The following is a 20,880-nucleotide window of genomic DNA, read 5'->3' on the forward strand; positions in this document are numbered from 1 at the left end:
CATATTAGAGATAAGGGTCTGGCAGTCCCTGGGGCGGCTCGGTCTGAGTCCTTGGATGTCACCCAAAAGGAATTTCAATTTCCCTCATCTATAAATCCAGGACATGATTAGAGACTTAGCCACTCAGGAGGCTGAGATCTGAGGATCAGATCGCGATTCAAAGCCAGCCCCCGGCAGGAAAGTCCCCCTGAGACCCTGATCTCCAATAGACCACTCAGAAACCGGAAGTAGCGCTGCAGCTCTAAGTGGCCGAGCCCTCGCCTTGAGTACAAAGAGCTCAGGGATAGCGCCCAGGCCCCGAGTTCAAGCCTCGCCACCTAGCCCCCCCATCCGTGATCGTGTTTTCCTGGCCCGCAGAACCCCACGCGACTGACGGGCCACGCGGCGACACAGGCACGTAATTTATTAGCACGTTAGTGGAGGGCGGAGCCGCGGCGCCGCGGGACAGCGGCCCGGCGGAGGAATGGTTAATCTCAGCTACAGAGACTTGGCAGAGACGCGCGCGGTGCCCGCACGGGAGGGCGGGACCAGCGACCACTTCCGGTGCCCGTGGCCGTTAAAAACTTCCAAACTTCCGATGGGAGCCACCCCTGCGTGACTCTCGATCACACCGGAAGGGAATCCAGCTCTAGGTCAGAACCCGCCTTTTAGCACAAGGCCTTCGGAAGTGACTTCCGCCCATACCCAAGATGGCAGCCGTCAGGAGCTGGTGGAGCTCCGGGAAGGGGACAAAAGGTCACTGAGAAGGGGCGGAGCCTCGGCCCAAGTTCCGGTCCCACCAAGACTGGAAGATGCGCGTCCAGCTGGAACTCTGCCTCATCTGCGTCGCGGTGCCCGCGCTTTTTGGGCGAGGAAGTCCCTGTGGGGTAGGAGTAAAGTCTTAGTGGGTTCGCTGTCCTGCCGCTTAGGAGGCGATGAAGACCACGGCTCCCAGCATGCCCTGTAGAGAGGTCAGGAAAGGTCGAGAAGACGCTCGGGCACCTCTTAGGGACTGGGCAGGAGAGAACTTGAAACCTCCGTGCTGGGGACCGCGACGCCTAAGACCTCAAGTGAAGCGCCAGAACCAGACGACCTGGTTCCTGGAAGGTGGGGTAGCAGTTTAAGATCTGACGGAGCCCTGGAGCTGGGGCTGAAGAACTCCAGGCATCTGAACGTGAGCCTCGCGCTCCAGGGACCTGGGCAGCTGGCGAGCTTGGCCGGGGCGGGCGCGGGTCGGGACTAAGATCCGGCGGGGGTGTGGGGAAACCCAGAGATTCTCTAGACACCGGAGGGGGGACGTGCTGGTGCTGGGACTACAAGACCCAGCATGCCCTGGGACCACCCCCCCTCCCCGGGAGCAGATGGGCAATTTCAGAACACCTCGGGAGGACTGGTGGGTAGGAGGAGGGAGGGTGGGGAAGCAGTGGTGAATGGGAGGTGGCTTGGAACTACAAGTCCCAGCATGCCCCTGGACTGGCGCTCACCTTAAAGGAGCCGTCAAACTCGTCACTCATCCTCCGGAGCTCGCGGCCATAGCGCCTTGCAGCCCAGAGATTTGGGGGAGCCGAGCGTGAGCGACCCCGAAAGGGGCTAGGCTCCTCTTCCAGCCCTTCATCCTCCTCCATCCCCGCAGGGTATGAACTATGGCGACTCCTGGTCTCCACAGCCCCAGCACCTGCAAAAAGGGTGAAGGGACCGAAAGTGACACAGCTTCCTCCTTGCTCTCCTGCTGCCGAACCTTCATTAGGTACCTGGCCGTCCCTCGCGCACAGCGCTGTCGGCCTCTAACAGTGCCAGTTCCCTCCTGAACAAACGAAGACAAGCTCGCGGGACTGCTGTGCCTTGGCCTGCGGCCTAGTGAACTCAGGGCTCCCTACTCCCATGGCTTCTTTTTCTTGCTCCAGGCTGGCACTCTACCACTTGACTTTTTGATAATTAATTGGACTTGAGACTCTTGGATTTGTCTACCCAGGATGGCTTCAAACTTTGATCCTGATTTCTCTGTCTCCTGAGTCACTAGGATTATGGGCATGTGCCATGGGCGCCTGGTTGGACCAAATCTGTGGAGTGTAATAATTGTCTTCTTTGTGCCTACCACCAAATAAGATCACACAGGTGTGAAGTTCCGGGGCTTACAAGTCCCCAGATTTGGTGGAATCCAGAGTTTATCAGGCTGCACATGTCTTCCCTTGGCAACCACCCTTCAACTCCCTAAAGCAGTGTACTCTCCTGTTGGACAGCACAGTCCCATCCCTTAGTTCTCCCAAGTGCTGTGAAGGGCATGCTCTGGGCCCAGGTGTATTGTGGGTCATAACTCAGTGACCTTTACAGTGGTCGCTTCGTCTATCTGGAGAATCATGCTCATCTTCCACTTCTGTGCTTCTCTGCCCAGAGCCAATTCACACGCGTAACCTTACTCCTGGAAGCAGAAAACCCAGAGCTAAGGAACACAGTGAGAGCCAGGGAAGGCCCGCAGAGTCCACAGCCAGTTGTGTGCTGGAGAAGGCTTTAGGAAGGAGATATGATTTTGGAGCTGGGGGAAAACACAGGATGTCCTCAAAGGCCTTATGCCTAGAGCCTGCAGATCAACTACTGGCCTTTTTTTTTTGGGGGGGGGGGATTGGCCATGAGGCTTGAACTCTGGGCCCAGGCCCTGTCCCTGAGGTCTTCAGCTCAAGGCTAGTGCTCTACCACGTGAGCCACAGCGCCACTTCCAGGTGGTCCTCAACAGTTAGGTTCCTGCTGTGGATGTTCCATTCTCCTATCTCTCAAGTCCCCTAGGAGAATAGTCCCAATGTCACAGGACCACCATGGTAAAGAGACTAGGAAGGTACCCTGGCCTGTCCTCTGTGTATCCTAAGGCCTATCAGCTCCCTGAGGTGGGGCCCAGATTACAGACTGCGACTGGAGGCCTGGGAGGCTAGGAGGTGCCTGAGGCTCACCTGCTGGCTCAGGAAATGTTCAGCTGTTCCATACTCACTGAGAACCACAGGACCATTACACCAGATGTGACTGGAGCCCTAGTCAGGAGGCCTGTAACTTGCTGGTGATTGAGGAGCCTTGGTCTGGGTACTTTCTCTCACCAAGAATTCAAGCAAACGGGAGAGGACCAGGGACCAGGGACACGGCTCTAGGTAGAGCGCTTGCCTTGGATTAAATCTCCAACAATGCAAAAAACAACACAGCTGGGCAGTGGCAGCTCACACCTATAATCCTATCAACTCAAGTGGCCATCCTCAGATCTCAGCTTCCTGAGTAGATAGAATTATAGGTGAGCCTCAGGTCCTGGGCACTGTCTCTGAGCTGCTTTTTTGCTCAAAGCTAGCACTCTACCATTTGAGCCACAGTGCCACTTGTGGCTTTTTCTGTGTATGTGGTACTAAGGAATCAAACCCAAGGCTTCATGTATACTAGGCAAGCATTCTACACTGAGCTATATTCCCAGTGCCCCCTATTTTCTGAAGGTCATCATCTGAAGGAAACTAAGGCACAGAGAGGATAAGTAACGTAGGCAAGGTCACACAGCAGGTAAGGGGCAGAGATGGAATCCAAGTCTAACCAGTGTGGATTTAAGGACTGTTTACCTTTTAAGCCCTAATATGCCTTCAGTAGCTCCATGGACCACCTCAGGACCTGTTTGGAAAAGTTCTTCCCCCTTTCCCAAGCTTCAGCTGTAAGTAATTCCAAATCATCCCACCATACAAATGGCATTGAGGGGGCTGGGATGTAGCTCAGTGGCAAAGCGCTTGCCTAGCAAGTGCAATGTCCTGGGTTCAATCCCCAGTACCAAAAAAGAAAGACAAAAAAAATACAGTTAGGGCTGGGATGGTGACTCAGTGGTAGAGTACTTGTCTTGCATGCATGAGGCCCTCGGTTCGATTCCTCAGCACCACATAAGCAAAAAGAAAAAAGCCAGAAGTGGTGCTGTGGCTCAAGTGGTAGAGCGCTAGCCTTGAGCTGAAGAGCTGAGGGACAGCACCCAGGCCCAGAGTTCAGGCCCCACGACCGGACCCCCCCCCCAAAAAAAAATACAGTTAAAAAAAAAACCCAGGGCTGGGAAGGTGGCTCAGTGGTAGAGCGCTTGCCTTGCATGCTCGAGGCCCTGGGTTCGATCCCTCAGCACCACATAAGAAAAAAGCCGGAAGTGGCGCTGTGGCTCAAGTGGTAGAGTGCTGGCCTTGAGCTGAAGAGCTGAGGGACAGCGCCCAGGCCCAGAGTTCAGGCCCCACGACTGGACCAAAAAAAAAACAAAACCCAACCCCCCCCCCAAAAAAAAAATGGCATTGAGGTTGGCTGGTGGCTCACACTTGTAATCCTGACAACTCAGAAGGCTGAGATCTGAAGGTCACAGTTCAAAACCAGCCTGGACAGAAATGCCCATGAGACTCTTATTCCCAGTTAGCAAAAAGCTAGAGTTGGAGGTATGGCTCAAGTAGCAGAGTGCCAGCCTTGAGCAGAAAAAGCCAAGCAACAGCTTGAAGCCCTGAATTCAAGCCTCAGTAGTGGCACAAAGGAAAATAAATAAGTAAATAAGAAAGAAAATAAAAACCAAAATGACTTGTGAGTGACTACTACATTTTTTTTCTTTCTTTTCCTTTTTCTTTGTTCAGTTAGTGGACTTGAACTCTGAGCCTGAACTCTGAACACTGTTCCTGAGGCTAGTGCTCTACCACGTGAGCCATAGTGCCCCTTCCAACTTTTTTTTTGGGGTCCGGTCGTGGGGCCTGAACTCTGGGCCTGGGCACTGTCCCTCAGCTCTTCAGCTCAATGCTAGTGCTCTACCACTTGAGCCACAGCGCCACTTCTGGCTTTTTTCTTTTTGTTTATGTGGTGCTGAGGAATTGAACCCAGGGCCTCAGGCATGCAAGGCAAGCACTCTACAACACTGAGCCATCTTCCCAGCCCTCTAGGCTGACTTCTAACTACAATCCTCCTTGGATCTCAGCCTCCAGAGTAGTTAGGATTATAGGTGTAAGCCAGCAGTACCCAGAAAGCTGCTGAATTTTTTTAACGTTACCTATTTGCTGTGGGGAGGGGGAGCAAAGTGCTGGGGGCTCAGGAACTTTCCAGTGGAGGATGGATGGGTTGGGCTAGGGTCAGCCTTTCCCTCTGGAGGAAGGGAAGAGCCAAGGCTTCTCTCTGGGCCAGTTTCAAGACATGTGGAGGGGTTTGGGGGTGGAGGGGATGCCTGGCTCTGGCACCTACCTCCAGTTGCATGCTATTTACCCATGAGAGGCTTCTGGTTAGATGAATGTAGCTGGATGCATCCAGTCAATGTAACCTCTCACACAGGATTAAAATGTGACGTTCCAGCCCCGGTGGCTCACGCCTGTAATCCTAGCTACTCAGGAGGCTGAAGAGCTGAGGGACAGTGCCCAGGCCCAGAGTTCAAGCCCCATGACCAACGGAAAAAAGAAAAAGGGAATGTCACTTTTTTGTGTGTGTGTGTGTGTGTATGTGTATGGGTCGTGGGGCTTGAACTCTGGGCCTGGGCGCTGTCCCTGAGCTGCTTTTGTTCAAGGCTAGTGCTCTACCACTTGAGCCACAGTGCCACTTCCGGTTTTCTGATCATTAATTGGAGATAAGAATCTCACAGACATTCTCACTCAGGCTGGCTTTGAACATCGATCCTCAGATCTCAGCCTCTGGTGTAGCTAGGATTACAGGTCAGAGCCATCAGCACCGGCTACGGTCCCATTTTTACATCTGTAATCTTAGCTACTCTGGTGGTTAAGATCTGAGGATTGAGATTCAAAGCCTGAAGGCAGGAAAGCCTTGAGTCTCTTATCTTCAATTAACTACCAAAAAAGACTTGAGTAGCTAGAGGCTCAAGTGATAGAGTGCTAGCCTGGAGCAAAAGAAGCTCAGGGATAGCCCTCAGGGTCCAGAGTTCAGCCCAAAAACAGGAAAAGAAAAAAATCAAAACAAAAACAAAACAGGATGTTCTACAAAACAAAAGAAAAAATGAAACTAGCGGAATGCCTGTGCGCCTGTAATCCTAGCCACTCAGGAGGCTGAGATCTGAGGATCATGGTTCAAAGCCAGCCCGGGCTGGAAGGTCTGTGAAACTCTTATCTCCAATAAACTACTACAAAACTGGAAGTGGCAAGTGCTAGAGCACTCGCCTTGAGCTGAAGAGCTCAGGGACAGCGCCCAAGCCCAGAGTTCAAGCCCAAGAATGACAAAAAAAAAAAAGAAAAAATGAAGCATATGCATTCCAGACTCTGAGTTTTGCCTTTACGCCAGGCTTGGTTTCACCACTGGGTGTTCTGCTTAGCTTATCCTATCATGCCCCAGCTACTCACCGTGACCCAGAGCAAAGCCCAACAGTTACTCCAGCTCCTGAGAGCCTGCACAGACCCCACCTTGCTCTGGGTCACCATATCTTGTGTGAGGCAGAGAGTAAACAGCTTAGGCTCTATATAACAATAAGCCATCAACAATATGTCATTGAATACACACTGCTGTATTTTACTAACTCTTTACATGGAATGCTGAAATTTGAATTTCTTACCATTCTCACCTGTTTTGAAACCCTGTTCCCTAGGATTTTGTCAACCACTTAAAAATGTAAAAACAGCCCAGTAGGGCTAGGAAGTTGGCTCAGTGGTAGAGCGCTTGCCTTGCATGCCTGAGGCCCTGGGTTCGATTCCTCAGCACCACATAAGCAAAAAGAAAAAAGCCGGAAGTGACGCTGTGGCTCAGGTGGTAGGGCACTAGCCTTGAGCTGAAGAGCTGAGGGACAGTGCCCAGGCCCAGAGTTCAGGCCCCACAACCGGACCAAAAAAAAAAAAAAACAGCCCAGTATCCAAGGCTCACACCTGTCATCTTATCTGATGGGATGGATGGATCTCTGTTGTCCTAGGACCCAACTGATGCTTCCTGTTGTCCGTGAAGGACCTGAGTGTTCCCCTCATTGTTCAGGAGGCTGAGATCTGAGGATCCCATCCCAGTTCAAAGCTAGCCTGGGCACAAATGTGAGAGATCTCATTTCCAATTAACCAGCAAAAAGCCAGACGTGGAGGTGTGGCTCAAGTATCAGCCATGAGTGGGAAAAAGCCAAGTAAGAACGTAAGACCCTGAGTTCAAACCTCAGTAGTAGCAACAATACTAATGAAGTAAAAACCATTCTCGAAGCCATAGGAGTTGATGGACACCTGTAGAGGCCGAGGGATCACTTGATCACCAGTTGGGGGCTAGCTTGGGCCCCACAGCAAGACTCATCTCAACAGCTAGAACAAGGGCTGAAGATGTAGCCCAGCAGTAGGGAAGGCTTGATGCTCTGGGTTCAATTCTTAGTACCACAAAACAACCACCATCATCGCCAAAAAAACATTTGTAACTCAGAAGCTAGGCAAAAATACAAGCCCAGCTGGGCCCAGGGGCTTAGCCTATAAACTGAGCTAGTTGAGAGGCAGAGATTGAGAACAGCCCAGGCATAAACGGTGGAGAGACTGTTTCAACTAATAGCCAGGCACTGTGGTTGGCGCCTATTAATCCAGCTACAGAAGCACAGTGGTGAGCACAGCGGTACCTGTTGGCTATCCCCAGTTACACAGGGGTGCCTCAGTAGGCAGACTGAAGCCCAGCTCTACCCGGAAAATAACCAATGCAAAAAGGAGTGAAGGCCTCGAGCAAGTGGTAGAGTGCCTGCCTAGCATAAGGCCCTGAGTTCCAAATAAATAAGCTCATTGGGTCCTCAGGTTAGCACCGTGAGTAGGGACCAGTTCTATTCTCATTTTAGGTAGGGCACACGAAGGGCCGAACTGTATTTGAATCCTGAAGCCTGCATCCTTCTTCCTTTCTCCAGGGTCCACAGCACCGGGCCACAGTCCCATGCCCCTGGCTATGCATCGGCCCACAGCTCTGCAGGCCTCTGGTACTTGTGGGTCTTATGGGAAGTCATTTACTTTTGGAATTTTTCATAGTGGGGAGGGGTAACGGGTGAGACAAAGTCTCCCTGTGTAGCTCAGCTGCACGGAACTAACAATCCCGAAGCAGGTGAAGCTCCAAGTTTGAGCCCTAGTACCGCCAAAAGAGAGAGACCAAGAGAGACCTTCCTCCAGGCTCTCCTCAAAGATAATTGGCTGGTCTGATGTACTTTGCTCTAGGCAGCAAAGGCCATCATCCCTCCAATCTCCCTAAATCTGTTTTTCCGGCCTTGTCACCCCCTGCAGCTCCCCTCAGGCTCCTCCACCCCAGGTCACCCTCCCCTTCCTAGATTCCTCACCCCACTTCAGTCTCAGTCCTGAGTGGCTCTCCTGACTCCTCAACTCTCTTTTCCCCTCTCCAAGACTATCATCCCATAGGCACAGAACAACAATTTCATGCCAAGCCAGGAGCTGGTGGATTATGACCTTGATCCTAGATTTTAGGATAGTTCAGTACAGACACACACTAAGAAAAAAAAAATGTGTGTGTGTGTGTGTGTGTGTGTGTGTGTGTGTGTGTGTGTGTGTGTGTGTGTGATATAGCCATATACCAATGTCTCACGCCTGTAACCCTAGCTACTGAGGAGGTTGAGAGCTGAGAATCACAGTATGAAGCCAGCCTGGGCAGTAAAGTTCCTGAGACTTCATGGTAATCACCAAAAAAAAGTCAGAAGTGGAGTGCTAGCCTTGAGTGAAAAAGTTCAGGGACAGCACCCAGGCCCTATATGTGCTCACACACACATGCACACACACACATACAAACACATTCCATCCCAGCTCCCATTGGTTGGTGTGATCACTCTCTTGGTCCCCAACTCCTGGGACAGTGTTATTACCAGAAGGCTGGGCCACCTTATTATTCCATATCCACCATTCCTTCCTGACACATACCCTCCAATCCGTGCCCCTTGGCAGGTCTGGGCTGAGACAAACCAAACACATCTTGGCCTCTTGTAAATTCCATCACTGGACTCCCAATTTCCCCCAACTCGTCCATAGTCCAACTCTGTTCAGGGACATTTTATCTTTCAGGTTGCCCAGGCCAAATTCTTAGGGAGCAAATTCCTGAAGTATAAGCCTCAGGATGGAGGATAAGGAAGAATGGCCAGGTAGGAGTAGAGAACAGGTGGGGATTGTGAGCAGATAAACAGCATGGAATCTAAATACCAAAATGGTGTAAGACAAAGGAGGGTAGCCTCCTAAGCCCTCATGGGTTTTTTTTGGCCAGTCCTGGGGCTTGAACTCAAGGCCTAGGCACTCACTGTCCCTGAGCTTCTTTTGCTCAAAGCTGCACTCTACAACTTGAGTTACAGCGCCACTTCTGCCTTTTTCTGTTTATATGGTACTGAGGAATGGAACCCAGGGCTTCATGCAAGCACTCTACCACTAAGCCACACTCCCAGCCCACCTCACAGTCTTAAACACAGCAGGCCAGTGGCAAGCCTTGAAGATCTCTGTGGTTAGCAGGGTACCTGTGTCTCATATCTGAAATCTGAAGATTGAGGTTTGAAACCAGCCAGGGCAGAAAAGTCCAGGCAACTCTTATCTATCTCCAGTTAACCACCAGAGAAAGCTGGAAGTGAGCCAGGCTCTGGTAACTCATGATTATAATCTTAGCTATCCAAGAGGCTGAGATGTGAGGTTCAAGGTTCGAAGCCAGCAGAAAAAGTCTATGAGAGTCTTTATCTCTAATTAGCTACCAAATACACCTGAAGTGTAGCTCTGGCTCCAGTGGTAGAGGCTAACCTTGAGCAAAAGAAACTAGGGACAGGTCCTGAGTTCAAGCTCCAGGACCAGCCTGCACTCACAAACATACCCACAAACCTGGAAGTGGAGCTGTAGTTCCAGTAGTAGAGCCTTCCGCAAAAAAAGCTGAGACAGTGCCTACACCTGAGTTCAAGGGCCTGTACTGGCCCAAGTTAAAATATATATCTGTATAGTTTATCTAGGGACCAAGGCCTGGGCCCTCCAGTGCCCAACCTTTCCCTTATGCTTCTGCTTCCCAACGCCCACACAGACCAGGAGGCTGTCACTGGAGTTACTTGCCACTCAGCTGTGCGCCGACAGCCCCATCGCGGGTGGGCAGAGACAGCTGGCAATCCCAAAAACAGCAAGTACCTTAGGCAGGGCATCAAGGGGCCGTCAGCCTCCTCTCCACAGGCTATACCAAGCAAGTGACCTTAGGCAAGTCACTTCTCCTTTTTTGGATCACTGCCTGCTTCTCGGATTTCTGTCCAGACTCCAGAATAACAATCACCTTCTCCATATTTACTATGCATGGCCTCACCAATCAAGTGCTTCCTATCTATTCCTACCAATTAACCCCACAGTCCTAGATGGTGGTGATTTGCTGAAAAGGAAACTGAGGCTCAGAGAGGCTTGGGACTTCCCAAAAGCTCTCAGTGGGAACAGGTAGGTGGTGACACAGACGGGACACTTACCTCCATGGTGGCTGCGGCTGGCTGGCAGTCCCTGCCGGTGGCTGTGGTCCCCCAGGAGGCCTGGGGCCGGGCAGAGGCTGGGACCCAGGCCCCTGTCTGTTGAGCTGGAGTCTTCCTGCTCACTCGGCTCAAACTCTGGGATCTGGAACATGCTCTGGGCTGCGGAGAAACGGTGGTGGGTAGTTACAGTGCAGCTGGAACTGGGACAAATTGTGGCTGTGAACAGCAAAGGCGGAAGACAAGTGTCCCACGATCTCTCTCCCACACTAGGACCCCAGGCCCTCACGTCCGCGCCCGCCCTCCTCTATCGGCGATCTGCATCTCCTGGCCTGGCAGGAAGCTCAAGCTAACACCAAAAATTCCCCTACAGGGCCGCCCAGGTGAGTGCGGCAGCCTCCGGCCGCTGCCTAGGCCCCGGCCCGCCTGGCCCTGCCCGCCGGTGGGGACGGCGCACAGGTCTCACCCCAAGCCCGATCTCGAGGCCCCTGACCCGGGCCCGCCACCTCCCTCCGAGTACTAAAGGCGCCCGGCCCTAGTTTCCTAGGCAACGGGAACTGTCACTGACCCAGCCCAATCAGTTCTCGTAATGAATCCCGGGTAAACCCGGAGGCGGGGCCACCGCGGCCGGGCGCCACCCCCCTGCCCCCCCCCCCCCCCGCGCCGGCACCGACCTGCCCCTCCCCAGGCTCCCAGCGCCCAGCTCCGACTGCCACTGGCCCGGAGCGAGGCGGGGAGCTGCCGGGGGCTTCTTGCAGTCCCCATTCGGGACGTGAAGGTCTGCTTCTGCTGACAAGTCCTCCCGCCTCTCCGGGCCTTAGTCCCCGCCCCTCCGCCCGAAAAATGGGGATAGCGACACCTCCTTCGGGAGGCGGTGGAAACTTTGTAAACAGCCGTGACCACGGTGGGTGAAAGCACTTTGTAAAGGTCGTGACCGAAGCTACGTCGGGGTGCAATTACTGTTGCATTTCTCACTGCGCCGCCAGCGCCGAGTGACAGGCTGGGAGGCCCCGCACCCTCCTCCCGCTCCTCCGGGGCGTGGAGACCTCGCGCTGCCCGCGCAAGGGGCACCTCCCCGGGACGCGGCAGAGCCCCGGAGATAAGACAGGAAGGCGAGATGACTGCCCGGGCGCGGGAGCCGGGACCGGGGTCCCCGTGAGGGCGAACCGTAAGGCTTGTCGCGGGGGGCTCAGCGCCCGGCAGGCGATGCACGGCCGGCCGGCCAGGTGAGCGCGAGCAGCCGCGGCCGAGGCGTGGGACGGGCGCACCCGCCGCGGACTGGAGGGTCCTGCGGATCCAGGCCCAGGGGGCGGGGCCACGGCGCCATCTTGGTTGTGGGCGGAAGTGTCCTTCAGAGACCCAGCGAGGGGGAAGTCGTTGCCGCCCCCGGCCGGGCGAGCAGATCCTGTTTTAAGGATGAGGGGCTCTAAGCGTGGAAACTGGCAGCTCCCCGCAGTCCAGCAATTGCTGGTGGTCCTGGACACGGCCCATCCAGGTGCCCGTTGGGTGCGGCGCCAGTGGCCTCCACGTCTCGGCCTCCGGCCATGGTAACCCCGGGCGCCCGCTAGCGGCGCTATTCGCGCCAATTCTCGAACGGCTCTACGCCGGGCGCGGCGCGGGGCTGCGAAGTTAGAACCCGCTGCTGCGTAATTTGCGTAGCTGACGGCGCCCGCGCAGGCGCAGGAGGGGGCGGAGCAGCGGGAGCCGGGGAGCTGGAGCCCGGCGTCCCGGCGACCGGAGCCCGGTTCCCCAGCGGCGGCCCGAGGACTAGACATCGGCGTCCTCCTGCCCCCCGCGGCTGAGGGTGGGCGCGGTGGGGGAAGGTCAACGTCCGGAATTCCGAGGACAAAGGAAGAGACCCCTCCCCTTTATCTGGATTTTGGAAGGGAGAGAGCCCTTAAGCTTGGGAGGGGGAGAGCGGGGCTCTGGGCGCCCCCGCCGCGGCCGCTGCCCAGCCCTGACGGGCATCGGGCCGGCTCTCCCCCTCCTGCCAGGCTAACACGAGCGACCAAGGCCAGGGAATCCTCCAGCCCCAGCATCCCCTCGGCTCCGTGGCTCTCGGACCGGCCCAGGGAGAGACACTTTCAGCCCTCACCCCATCTGCCTTGGAGAGACAAGACTGCCCTTCCACACCCCAGAGTGAGGGGCCCAGGCTGCCCGGGACCCCGCCAGACTGAGGGTCACTGTTGAGGAGAAAGGGACCTGGCAACCATCACGTCTTCCTGAGTCTCCATCTCTGTCCACTGCAACCTGCAAACCCCATCCCTCCGTATTTATGCCCCTGACCCCTGGCCAGCTTTCCATCTCTGCCTCTGAGATTCAAGCCTCCCTCCCTCCTTGATATGGAGAGTAACCTCTCTGGCCTGGTGCCTGCTGCGGGGCTGGTGCCTGCGCTGCCACCCACCGTGACCCTGGGGCTGACTGCAGCCTATACCACCCTGTATGCCCTGCTTTTCTTTTCTGTCTATGCCCAGCTTTGGCTGGTGCTTCTATATGGGCACAAGCGTCTCAGCTATCAGACGGTGTTTCTGGCACTCTGTCTGCTCTGGGCCGCCTTGCGTACCACTCTCTTCTCCTTCTACTTCCGAGATACTCCCCGAGCCAATCGCCTGGGGCCTTTGCCCTTTTGGCTTCTCTACTGCTGCCCTGTCTGCCTGCAGTTCTTCACACTGACGCTTATGAACCTCTACTTTGCCCAGGTAACCATGGAAACGGGTTGGGATGGGAGGTCAACAAATCCAAGGGCCCAAAGGAGTGATGGGCATCTCTGCTCCCAGGTGGTGTTCAAGGCCAAGGCGAAGCGTCGGCCAGAGATGAGCCGAGGCTTGTAAGTACTGGGGGGGGGGGGGATACTGTTGGACTGAGCCCCATGTTCAAGGACAGGGGGCAGCCCGCCTTTTGGGGCCGAGACAAGGACAGCACAAGCAATGTTTGTGAAAGAGTTGGACAAAGCTGGGGCACTTGACACAGATGGTCCTGCAGGCCATCATCTGTACATAGGGATGAGGGTCAGTGGCAATAGAATCAGCTGCCATGCTTGGAGGGGAGAGGGGAGCAATGTAGGGGAATAGCTGGCTCTGGCCCACAGGAGGTCCAGATCCCACCTACACTGCGGGGGTGACCTTGGGCTGCAATTGCACAGTACCTAAATTGCACACTTTCTAAAGGGCTTTCACAAACAAGTTTCTGGAGAGGTTGGTCTTCTCATTTGAGAGAAGAGGAAACTGAGGCTCAACAAGATAAAACAGGTTCAAGGTCACAGAGCTGCTAGGAGCCAGAACCAGGGCTCAAACCCAGATTTCTGACTTCCAGTCTGATGCTCTTTCCAATGGGCCACCTTCTCTCATCTCTTTGGGCCTCAGTTTCCCCATCTGTAAGACTGGATGATCTCAGTTCTGACTGACATTGCGGGGGAGGGGCTCTGAGCAGGTAGGGTGATCTGCGCGTGGCTGACAGTCTGCGGGTACCTATGCCGTGGGCTGCAGGCTGGCTGTCCGAGGGGCCTTCGTGGGGGCCTCCTTGCTCTTTCTGCTGGTGAATGTGCTGTGTGCTGTGCTGTCCCGCCGGCGGCGGGCACAGCCCTGGGCCCTGCTGCTGGTGCGAGTTCTGGTGAGCGACTCCCTCTTCGTCATCTGCGCCCTCTCCCTTGCTGCCTGCCTCTGCCTCGTCGCCCGACGGGCCCCTTCCACTAGCATCTACCTGGAGGCTAAGGTAGGGGCCACAAGCCCTGATGCCTGGGGGGGCCTTGGAGAACTCTGGGCATAGAAGAAGCTGAGAGCCTTCTCTCCCTGAGGGTCCTCTGTTGTCATCTGTGCCAGGGGACCAGTGTGTGCCAGGCAGCTGCCATGGGAGGTGCCATGGTACTGCTGTATGCTAGCCGGGCCTGCTACAACCTGGCAGCCCTGGCCTTGGCACCCCGGAGTCGGCTGGATGCCTTTGATTACGATTGGTACAACGTCTCTGATCAGGTGGGTACTTGGCAGGTCTGCCACTTTCTTAGTAGCTGTGTTGCCTGTCCTGGCCTGGTGCCCCTCTGGCCTGCCCAGAGGCTGGCACATACTCTTGCCTTCCACAGGCGGACCTGGTGAATGACCTGGGGAACAAAGGCTATCTGGTGTTTGGCCTCATCCTCTTTGTCTGGGAGCTTCTGCCCACCACTCTGCTGGTGGGCTTCTTCCGGGTGCACCGGCCCCCGCAGGACCTGGTAGGGCCCCCACCAGCACTGTGGGACCAGCAGAGAAGATGGACTGTGAGAGTCCTGGGCAGTTGAGGGGAGCAGGGCAGGAGAAAGCACTGATGGTGGTGATTTTCCCCCCACAGAGCACCAGCCGCATCCTCAACGGGCAGGTCTTTGGCTCCCGCTCCTACTTCTTTGATCGGGCAGGCCATTGTGAGGATGAGGCCTGCTCTTGGGAACACAGCCGGAGTGAGAGCACCAGGTAGTCCAGCCTCCCCCCTTCCTCCCCCGCCACTTCCATGAAACTCTTGTCTCCAATAAACCACTAGAAAACTGGAAATGGCACAGTGGCTCAAGTGGTAAATCACTCGCCTTGAGCTGAAGAGCTGAGGGACAGCGCCCAGGCTGAGCTCAAGCCCCACAACCAACCAGAAAAAAATAAATAAATAAAAACAAATAAATAAAAGGGCTGGGAAGGTGGCTCAGTAGTAGAGTGCTTGCTTTGCATGCATGAGGCCCTGGGTTCGATTCCTCAGCACCACATAAGCAGAAAAAGTCAGAAATGGTGCTGTGGCTAAAGTGGTAGAGCACTAACCTACAGAGCCCAGGCCTACAGTTCAGGCCCCACAATGGACCCCCCAAAAAAAGCCAGGATCCAGTGGCTCACACCTGTAATCCTAGCTACTTAGGAGGGTGAGATCTGAGAATTGTGGTTCAAAGCCAGCCCAGGGTGCCCGTGAGACTCTTATCCAATAAACCATCAGAAAACTGGAAGTGGCGCTATGGCTCAAGTGGTAGAGCACTAGCCTTGAGCTGAAGGGCACAGGGACAGTGCCCAGGCCTAGAGTTCAAGCCCCACAACCGACAAAAAAAAACAACAAAACAGTTCTTCCTTTCCACCCTCCCTCCTATTTCCCCCATTTTTCTAGATGGGGTTCCCTTCTGGGTTTCTACTACTGCCCCACCCCTCTTAGGCAGGGCTGTAGCTTGCTCTGGGTCTGTGAGTAGTGCTGGGTGACAGTGTCTGTGTGAAGGCTCTCCTCCTACCCTGTTCTTACCGTGCGGCCTGGTCGCTGCCTGGGTCTGACTCTGCTTCTCTACCTGCAGCATGTCTGGAAGCCTGGGCTCTGGCAGCTGGTATGGTGCCATCGGGCGTGAGCCAGGCTGGTGCGGAGGCAGCCAGACCAGGACAACGCCACTGCTCTTCTCCCAGGTGCCAGGACCAGGAGGTCACCACCACAGCCTCTACTCCACCCCACAGACGTGACCCCCTCCCACTTGCCCCAGACTTGTGGCCCCCTTACCCCAGGCCCCGTGCGAAGTTCGTCCGCCGCTTCTTGCCCAGGATCCCGGGGGCCGTAGTTGCCCCCCCCTCTGGCCAGCTCCTCGCTGCTCCTCTCGTAGTGAGCTTGTGCTCTCCCCCTAGGTTGGGGGGCACAGCCCTGGCTGCCAGATGCCCACAGCGCCCTGGCATGACCTGCCACCTCCGCTTCCACACTGGAGCCAGCTACCTCTCCTGTGCCTGCCACTCAATAAACTGTCTCCACCCCTCATCTGCTCCCGGCCTGTTGCTCTCTGCTTTCCTTCCTCTCATCTTGGGTGGTCTTGGCCCCAGCTAATGAAGGCCCTTGACACTTGGTGGTTAGACTGACCAGGGGAGGGGAGAGACCTGCAATTTTTGAGAACAAGGAGATTATGTGGGCCTCTGTTCTTCAAGTTCTTCTGGCCATCTGTTACTCCAACAATTTCAATGGTTTCTGTGAGATATTTTTATTTTATTCATTTATTTTTGCCGGTCTTTGGGGCTTGAACTCAGGGCCTGGGCACTGTCCTTGAGCTTCTTTTGGTCAAGGTTAGCACTTTACCACTTGAGCCACAGTGCCGCTTCTGTCTTTTCCTTTTTCTTTTTTTTTTTTGGGGGGGGTCGGGTCGTGGGGCTTGAACTCTGGGCCTGGGCGCTGTCCCTCAGCTCTTCAGCTCAAGGCTAGTGCTCTACCACTTGAGCCACAGCACCACTTTTTGCTTTTTGCTAATGTGGTGCTGAGGAATAGAACCCAGGGCCTCAGGCATGCAAGGCAAGCACTCTACCACTGAGCCAACTTCCTAGCCCACTTCTGTCTTTTTCTGTGTGGTACTAAGGAATAAAACTCAGGGCTTCATGCATGCTACCACTAAGCCACATTCCTAGCCATATTTTAATTTTTTAAGAACAGGATCTTCTTGCCCAGCACCAATGGCTCACGCCTATATCCTAGCTACACAGGAGGCTGAGATCTGAATATGACCATTTGAAAGCAGCCAGGCAGAAGTTTGTGAGTCTCTTTCCTCTCCCCCTTCCTTTACCCTTCCCCTTCCCCTTCCCTTCCCTTCCTTTCCCTTCCCTCCTTTCCTTCCTTCCTTCTTCCTTCCTTCCTTCCTTCCTTTCTTTCTTTCTCTTTATTTCGTTCCTCCCTCTCTCCCTCCCTCTTTCTCTTTCTCGCTTTCTTTCTTTCCTTTCCTTTCCCTTTTCTTTTTTCTTTTTTTTCCCCAGAGCTGAGGACCGAACTCAGGGCCTTGCATTTGCCAGGCAGGTGCTCTTCCACTGAGCTAAACCCCCAGCCCCCCTTTCCTTTCCCTTTTCCTGTTCCTTTTCCTTTCCCATTTCCTTTTCCTTTCTTTCCTGTGTGTGTGCCCGTCCTGGGGCTTGAACTCAGGGCCTGGGTGCTGTCCCTGAGATTTTTCTGCTCAAGCCTGGTCCTCTAGCTCTAGAAGCACAGCTCCACTTCCAGCTTTTTGGGGGGTTAATTGGAGATAAGATTCTCACAAACTTTTCTGCTACATTGGCTTCGAACTCTGATCCCCATCCTCACATATCAGCCTCCTGAGTAGCTAGAATTATAGATGTGAGTCACTGGCGCCCAGCTTGTGAGCCTCTTACCTCCAGTAAACTCCCAAAAAGCCAGAAATGGAACTATGGTTCAAGTAGTAGAGTGCTAGCCTTGAGAAAAAGAAGTTCAGGCTGGGTGCTGGTGGCTCACGCCTGTAATCCTAGCTACTCAGGAGGCTGAGATCTGAGGATCGCAGTTCAAAGCCAGCCCGAGCAGGAGAGACCGTGAGACTCCTATCTCCAATAAACCACCAGAAAACTGGAAGTGACGCTGTAGCTCAAGTGGTAAATCACTCGCCTTGAGCTGAAGAGCTGAGGGACAGCGCCCAGGCCCAGAGTTCAAGCCCCACGACTAACAAAAAAAAAAAAAAAGTTCAGGGCCAAACACTGGTGTCTCATGCCTGTAATCCTAACTACTCAGGAGGCTGAGATGTGAGGATCAGGGTTCAAAACCAGCTGTTCAGGGAAGCCCATCGGACCAGTTAACCACCAGAAAACCAAAAGCGGAGCTGTGGCTCAAAAGTGGTAGAGTACTAACTTTAAGCAGTAATGCTCAGTGACAGCGCCCAGACCCTGAGTTCAAGCCCCATGACCCAGAAACAACAAAACACAGCTGAGGAACAGTGCCCAGGCACTGAGTTCAAGTACCCTACCCCTGCCAAAAAAAACCCCACAAAACAACTTGATCCTGCTGGGTGCTAGTGGATCATACCTGTAATCCTGGCAAATCAGGAGGCTGAAATCTGAGAATCGAAGCTTAAAGCCAGCCAGGGCAAAAAAGCCTCAAGTTGGACCTATGGCTCACACGGTAGAGTACCAGCCTTGAGTGAAAAAGCTAAGGGATAGCACTCAGGCCCTGAGTTCAAGCTGTGGCACACATACAAAAACCTTTCTCTTCGCTCACCTTTAACTAAAGAGCTCAGGGACAGTGCCCAGGCCAGAGTGCAAGCCCCACGACTGACCAAAGAAGAAAATCTTTCTCTTTTTTTTTTTTTTTGCTAGTGCTGGGGCTTGCACTAAGGGCCTGGGCACTGTCCCCGAGCTGCTCTGTCCTCCAGGCTACACTCCACCATTTGAAACACAGCGCGCTTCCACCTTTTTCTGAGTAGTTGGTTGGAGGTCAGAGTCTCATGGTATCTAGGATTACAGGTGTGAGCCATGGGTTCCTGGCTTTGCTTCCATTTTTATTTAAAAATTTTAGGGCTGGCTGGGGCTGGGAAGGTGGCTCAGTGGTAGAGCGCTTGCCTTGCATGCCTGAGGCCCTGGGTTCGATTCCTCAGCACCACATAAGCAAAAAGGAAAAAAAGCCGGAAGTGGTGCTGTGGCTCAAGTGGTAGAGTGCTAGACTTGAGCTGAAGAGCTGAGGGACAGCACCCAGGCCCAGAATTCAGGCCCCACAACCGGACCCAAAAAAAAAAAAAAAAAAAGAGTCTCACAGAGGGGCTGGGAAAGTGGCTCAGTGTTAGAGTGCTTGCCTTGCATGCTTGAGGCCCTGGGTTCCATTCCTCAGCACCACAAAAGCAGAAAAAGCCCAAAGTGGCACTGTGGCTGAAGTGGTGGAGCACTAGCCTTGAGCTGAAGAGCTGAGGGACAGCGCCCAGGCCCAGAGTACAGGCCCCACAACCGACAAAAGAGTCTCCCGGACTTTCCTGCCCAGGCTGGCTTTGAGCCATGATTCTCAGATCTCAGCTTCTTGAATAACTAGGATTACAGGTGTGAGCCACGGGGTGCCTGGCTTCTGTTAGTATCTGAATTCTGGGCCTGGGCGCTGTCTCTCAGTTCTTCAGCTCAAGGCTAGCGCTCTACCACTGGAGCCACAGCGCCACTTCCGGCTTTTTCTGTTTATGTGGTGCTGAGGAATCGAACCCAGGGCCTCATGCTTGCAAGGCAAGCACTCTACCACTGAGCTAGGTTCCCAGCCCCTTCTGTTAGTATCTTAACTTCACAGGGCTCAGCTTTGTGAAGCTCGATCTCTATCATCACCTCTAATCTGACTTTCAGGTACCAGGAGTTAGCAAGGGCCTTCACAGCAGGAGCTGTGGTGGCTGAGCAACCTGCCTCACAAGCTGAGTGATGAGTGGGCTGTCTCCATGCTCCTGGGGGCCCTTTTCCAGAGGCCTAATGGCCTAGTCACTGCCCTGTGCCTCTCATTATCCAGCAGACCTGTCCTGTGTCTGGGAGTGGTTTATTGGACCCACTAACTCCTGCCTGCATGTCTGGGGGTTGCAGCTTCTCCAAGTTCCCAGAGTCTAGGATTTTTTAGCCTGTCTGAAAACCTCTTGCTTGGAACCATTCTGGGGCCAGCCTGGCCAGGCCTCCAGAGAAGTCACCTGAAACAAAACTAGCCTGAGGCTGGACAATCTTTCTGTGTGTGTGTGCACATGTGTATGTACATGTGCATGGGATTTGAACTCAGGGCCTGGGGTACTGTTCATGAGCTGCTTTTGCTCAAGGTTGGTACTCTACCACTTGAGCCACAGATTCACTTCCATGTTTTTGGTAGTTTAGTGGGGATAAGAGTCTCATAGTTGGGTTGGGAATGTGGTTTAGTGGTAGAGCTTGCCTAGCACCCATGAAGCCCTGGGTTCAATTCCGTAGTACTTCATAAGCAGAAAAAGCTGGAGGTAGCTCTGACTCAAGTGGTAGAGTGCTAGCCTTGAGCAAAAGAAGCTCAGGGACAATGCCCAGACCCAGACTTCAAGCCCTAGAACTGGGGAAAAAAAAAAAAAAAAGTCTCACAGTCTTTCCTGCTTGGGCTGGCTTTGAACCTGGATCCTCAAATATCAGACCCCTGAGTAGCTAGGATTACAGGCATGAGTCCCTGGTCCCTGTCTGGACAATCACTTTGTGATGAAAAGCAAATTATATTTGTAGGCAATTCATTGTGCTTGCCAGGCTCTGTGTTGAGTATTTATTAATGCTGATTTCGTGAATGCTTCCAACAACATCCAAAGTGATAATTAAGCATTCTTTTCCTGTAAGTGAACAAGGAGCCTCCAGAAACTGTAACCTGCCCAGGTGTCCTACTTGCAGAGGATGGGCAGGCTCAAAGTCCAGTCCAGCACTCACCCTGGGGCTTAGGACCCCAGGGAGCTGTAGAGGAGGGTCGCTGGGGAGGTCAGAGATTGTAAAGGGTGAGAACTGGGAGGGGCAGGTGGATGGAATGTTCAGGACCTGAGCAGAGAATGCTGCCACCAGTTTGGACTGAGATTGGCACACAGCTTTTACCTGGGCTTGGGGGTCGGAGGGGGGGGTGACTCCTGGGTGGGGAGGTGAGGACCTGAGACTGGGGAGCCAGGAAGAGGTTCAGGATGTGCTCCAGCAGTGACTTCCCAGAGGCGGGTCCCCACCCACAGGTTGACCAGATCCACGGAATCCCCCCCCCCCCGTCATCCCCTCCCCACTTGCATGCATGCCTTTATCCTGCCGGGGCTCCTTCCTCCTTCATAAGTGCTGAGCCCAGGGCCCCGCGGTCCCCAGGGGTGGAGA

General features: G+C 54.2%; 2 protein-coding genes and 1 long non-coding RNA gene across 10 annotated transcripts; 2 read left to right on the plus strand and 1 right to left on the minus strand.

Moving 5' to 3' along the window:
- Positions 1-386: 386 nt before the first annotated feature.
- Positions 387-11,561, minus strand: LOC138824262 (bcl2-associated agonist of cell death-like). 5 transcript variants are annotated; one of them, XM_070017987.1, is made up of 4 exons: positions 11,516-11,561; positions 10,352-10,510; positions 1,464-1,654; positions 387-859 (listed from the first exon to the last, which is right to left on the minus strand). In XM_070017987.1, exons 2-4 carry the CDS (start codon positions 10,500-10,502, stop codon positions 737-739), a joined length of 465 nt encoding a protein of 154 aa, XP_069874088.1. In that variant the 5' UTR covers positions 10,503-10,510; positions 11,516-11,561; the 3' UTR covers positions 387-736. The 5 variants fall into 5 exon arrangements, with proteins under 5 accessions (XP_069874088.1, XP_069874087.1, XP_069874084.1 ...); XM_070017986.1 differs by lacking the exon at positions 11,516-11,561 and adding an exon at positions 11,208-11,277; XM_070017983.1 differs by lacking the exon at positions 11,516-11,561 and adding an exon at positions 11,023-11,128.
- On the plus strand, positions 847-1,969 carry LOC138824263 (uncharacterized). Its single transcript, XR_011371054.1, has 2 exons — positions 847-1,153; positions 1,613-1,969. It is a non-coding gene; the product is annotated as an uncharacterized lncRNA (long non-coding RNA).
- Positions 11,484-15,935, plus strand: LOC138824261 (integral membrane protein GPR137). Of its 4 annotated transcripts, none has more exons than XM_070017980.1 (7): positions 11,484-11,574; positions 12,343-13,175; positions 13,834-14,059; positions 14,167-14,316; positions 14,424-14,552; positions 14,669-14,787; positions 15,633-15,935. In XM_070017980.1, the coding sequence occupies exons 2-7, from the start codon at positions 12,691-12,693 to the stop codon at positions 15,790-15,792; spliced, it is 1,269 nt and encodes a 422-aa protein (XP_069874081.1). In that variant the 5' UTR covers positions 11,484-11,574; positions 12,343-12,690; the 3' UTR covers positions 15,793-15,935. The 4 variants fall into 4 exon arrangements, with proteins under 4 accessions (XP_069874081.1, XP_069874082.1, XP_069874080.1 ...); XM_070017981.1 differs by lacking the exon at positions 11,484-11,574 and adding an exon at positions 11,714-11,843; XM_070017982.1 differs by lacking the exon at positions 11,484-11,574 and having other exon boundaries at positions 12,020-13,047; positions 13,126-13,175.
- The last annotated feature ends 4,945 nt before the right edge of the window (positions 15,936-20,880 follow it).

Source organism: Dipodomys merriami, unplaced genomic scaffold (genome assembly GCF_024711535.1).
Source record: "Dipodomys merriami isolate MVZ:Mamm:240054 unplaced genomic scaffold, mDipMer1.0.p SCAF_128, whole genome shotgun sequence".
Taxonomy (NCBI): domain Eukaryota; kingdom Metazoa; phylum Chordata; class Mammalia; order Rodentia; family Heteromyidae; genus Dipodomys; species Dipodomys merriami.

What these genes read in the sequence shown, in the direction of transcription:
- LOC138824262 (XM_070017983.1), bottom strand. Translation starts at nt 11,113, where the DNA reads ATGGGGACTGCAAGAAGCCCCCGGCAGCTCCCCGCCTCGCTCCGGGCC. An exon ending in GGGAGCCTGGGGAGGGGCAG is followed by an intron (nt 10,511 to 11,022) that starts GTCGGTGCCGGC and finishes GTTTCTCCGCAG; the next exon opens with CCCAGAGCATGTTCCAGATC. An exon ending in CAGCCGCAGCCACCATGGAG is followed by an intron (nt 1,655 to 10,351) that starts GTAAGTGTCCCG and finishes CCCTTTTTGCAG; the next exon opens with GTGCTGGGGCTGTGGAGACC.
- LOC138824261 (XM_070017980.1), top strand. Translation starts at nt 12,691, where the DNA reads ATGGAGAGTAACCTCTCTGGCCTGGTGCCTGCTGCGGGGCTGGTGCCT. An exon ending in GGTACAACGTCTCTGATCAG is followed by an intron (nt 14,317 to 14,423) that starts GTGGGTACTTGG and finishes TGCCTTCCACAG; the next exon opens with GCGGACCTGGTGAATGACCT. An exon ending in AGCCGGAGTGAGAGCACCAG is followed by an intron (nt 14,788 to 15,632) that starts GTAGTCCAGCCT and finishes CTCTACCTGCAG; the next exon opens with CATGTCTGGAAGCCTGGGCT.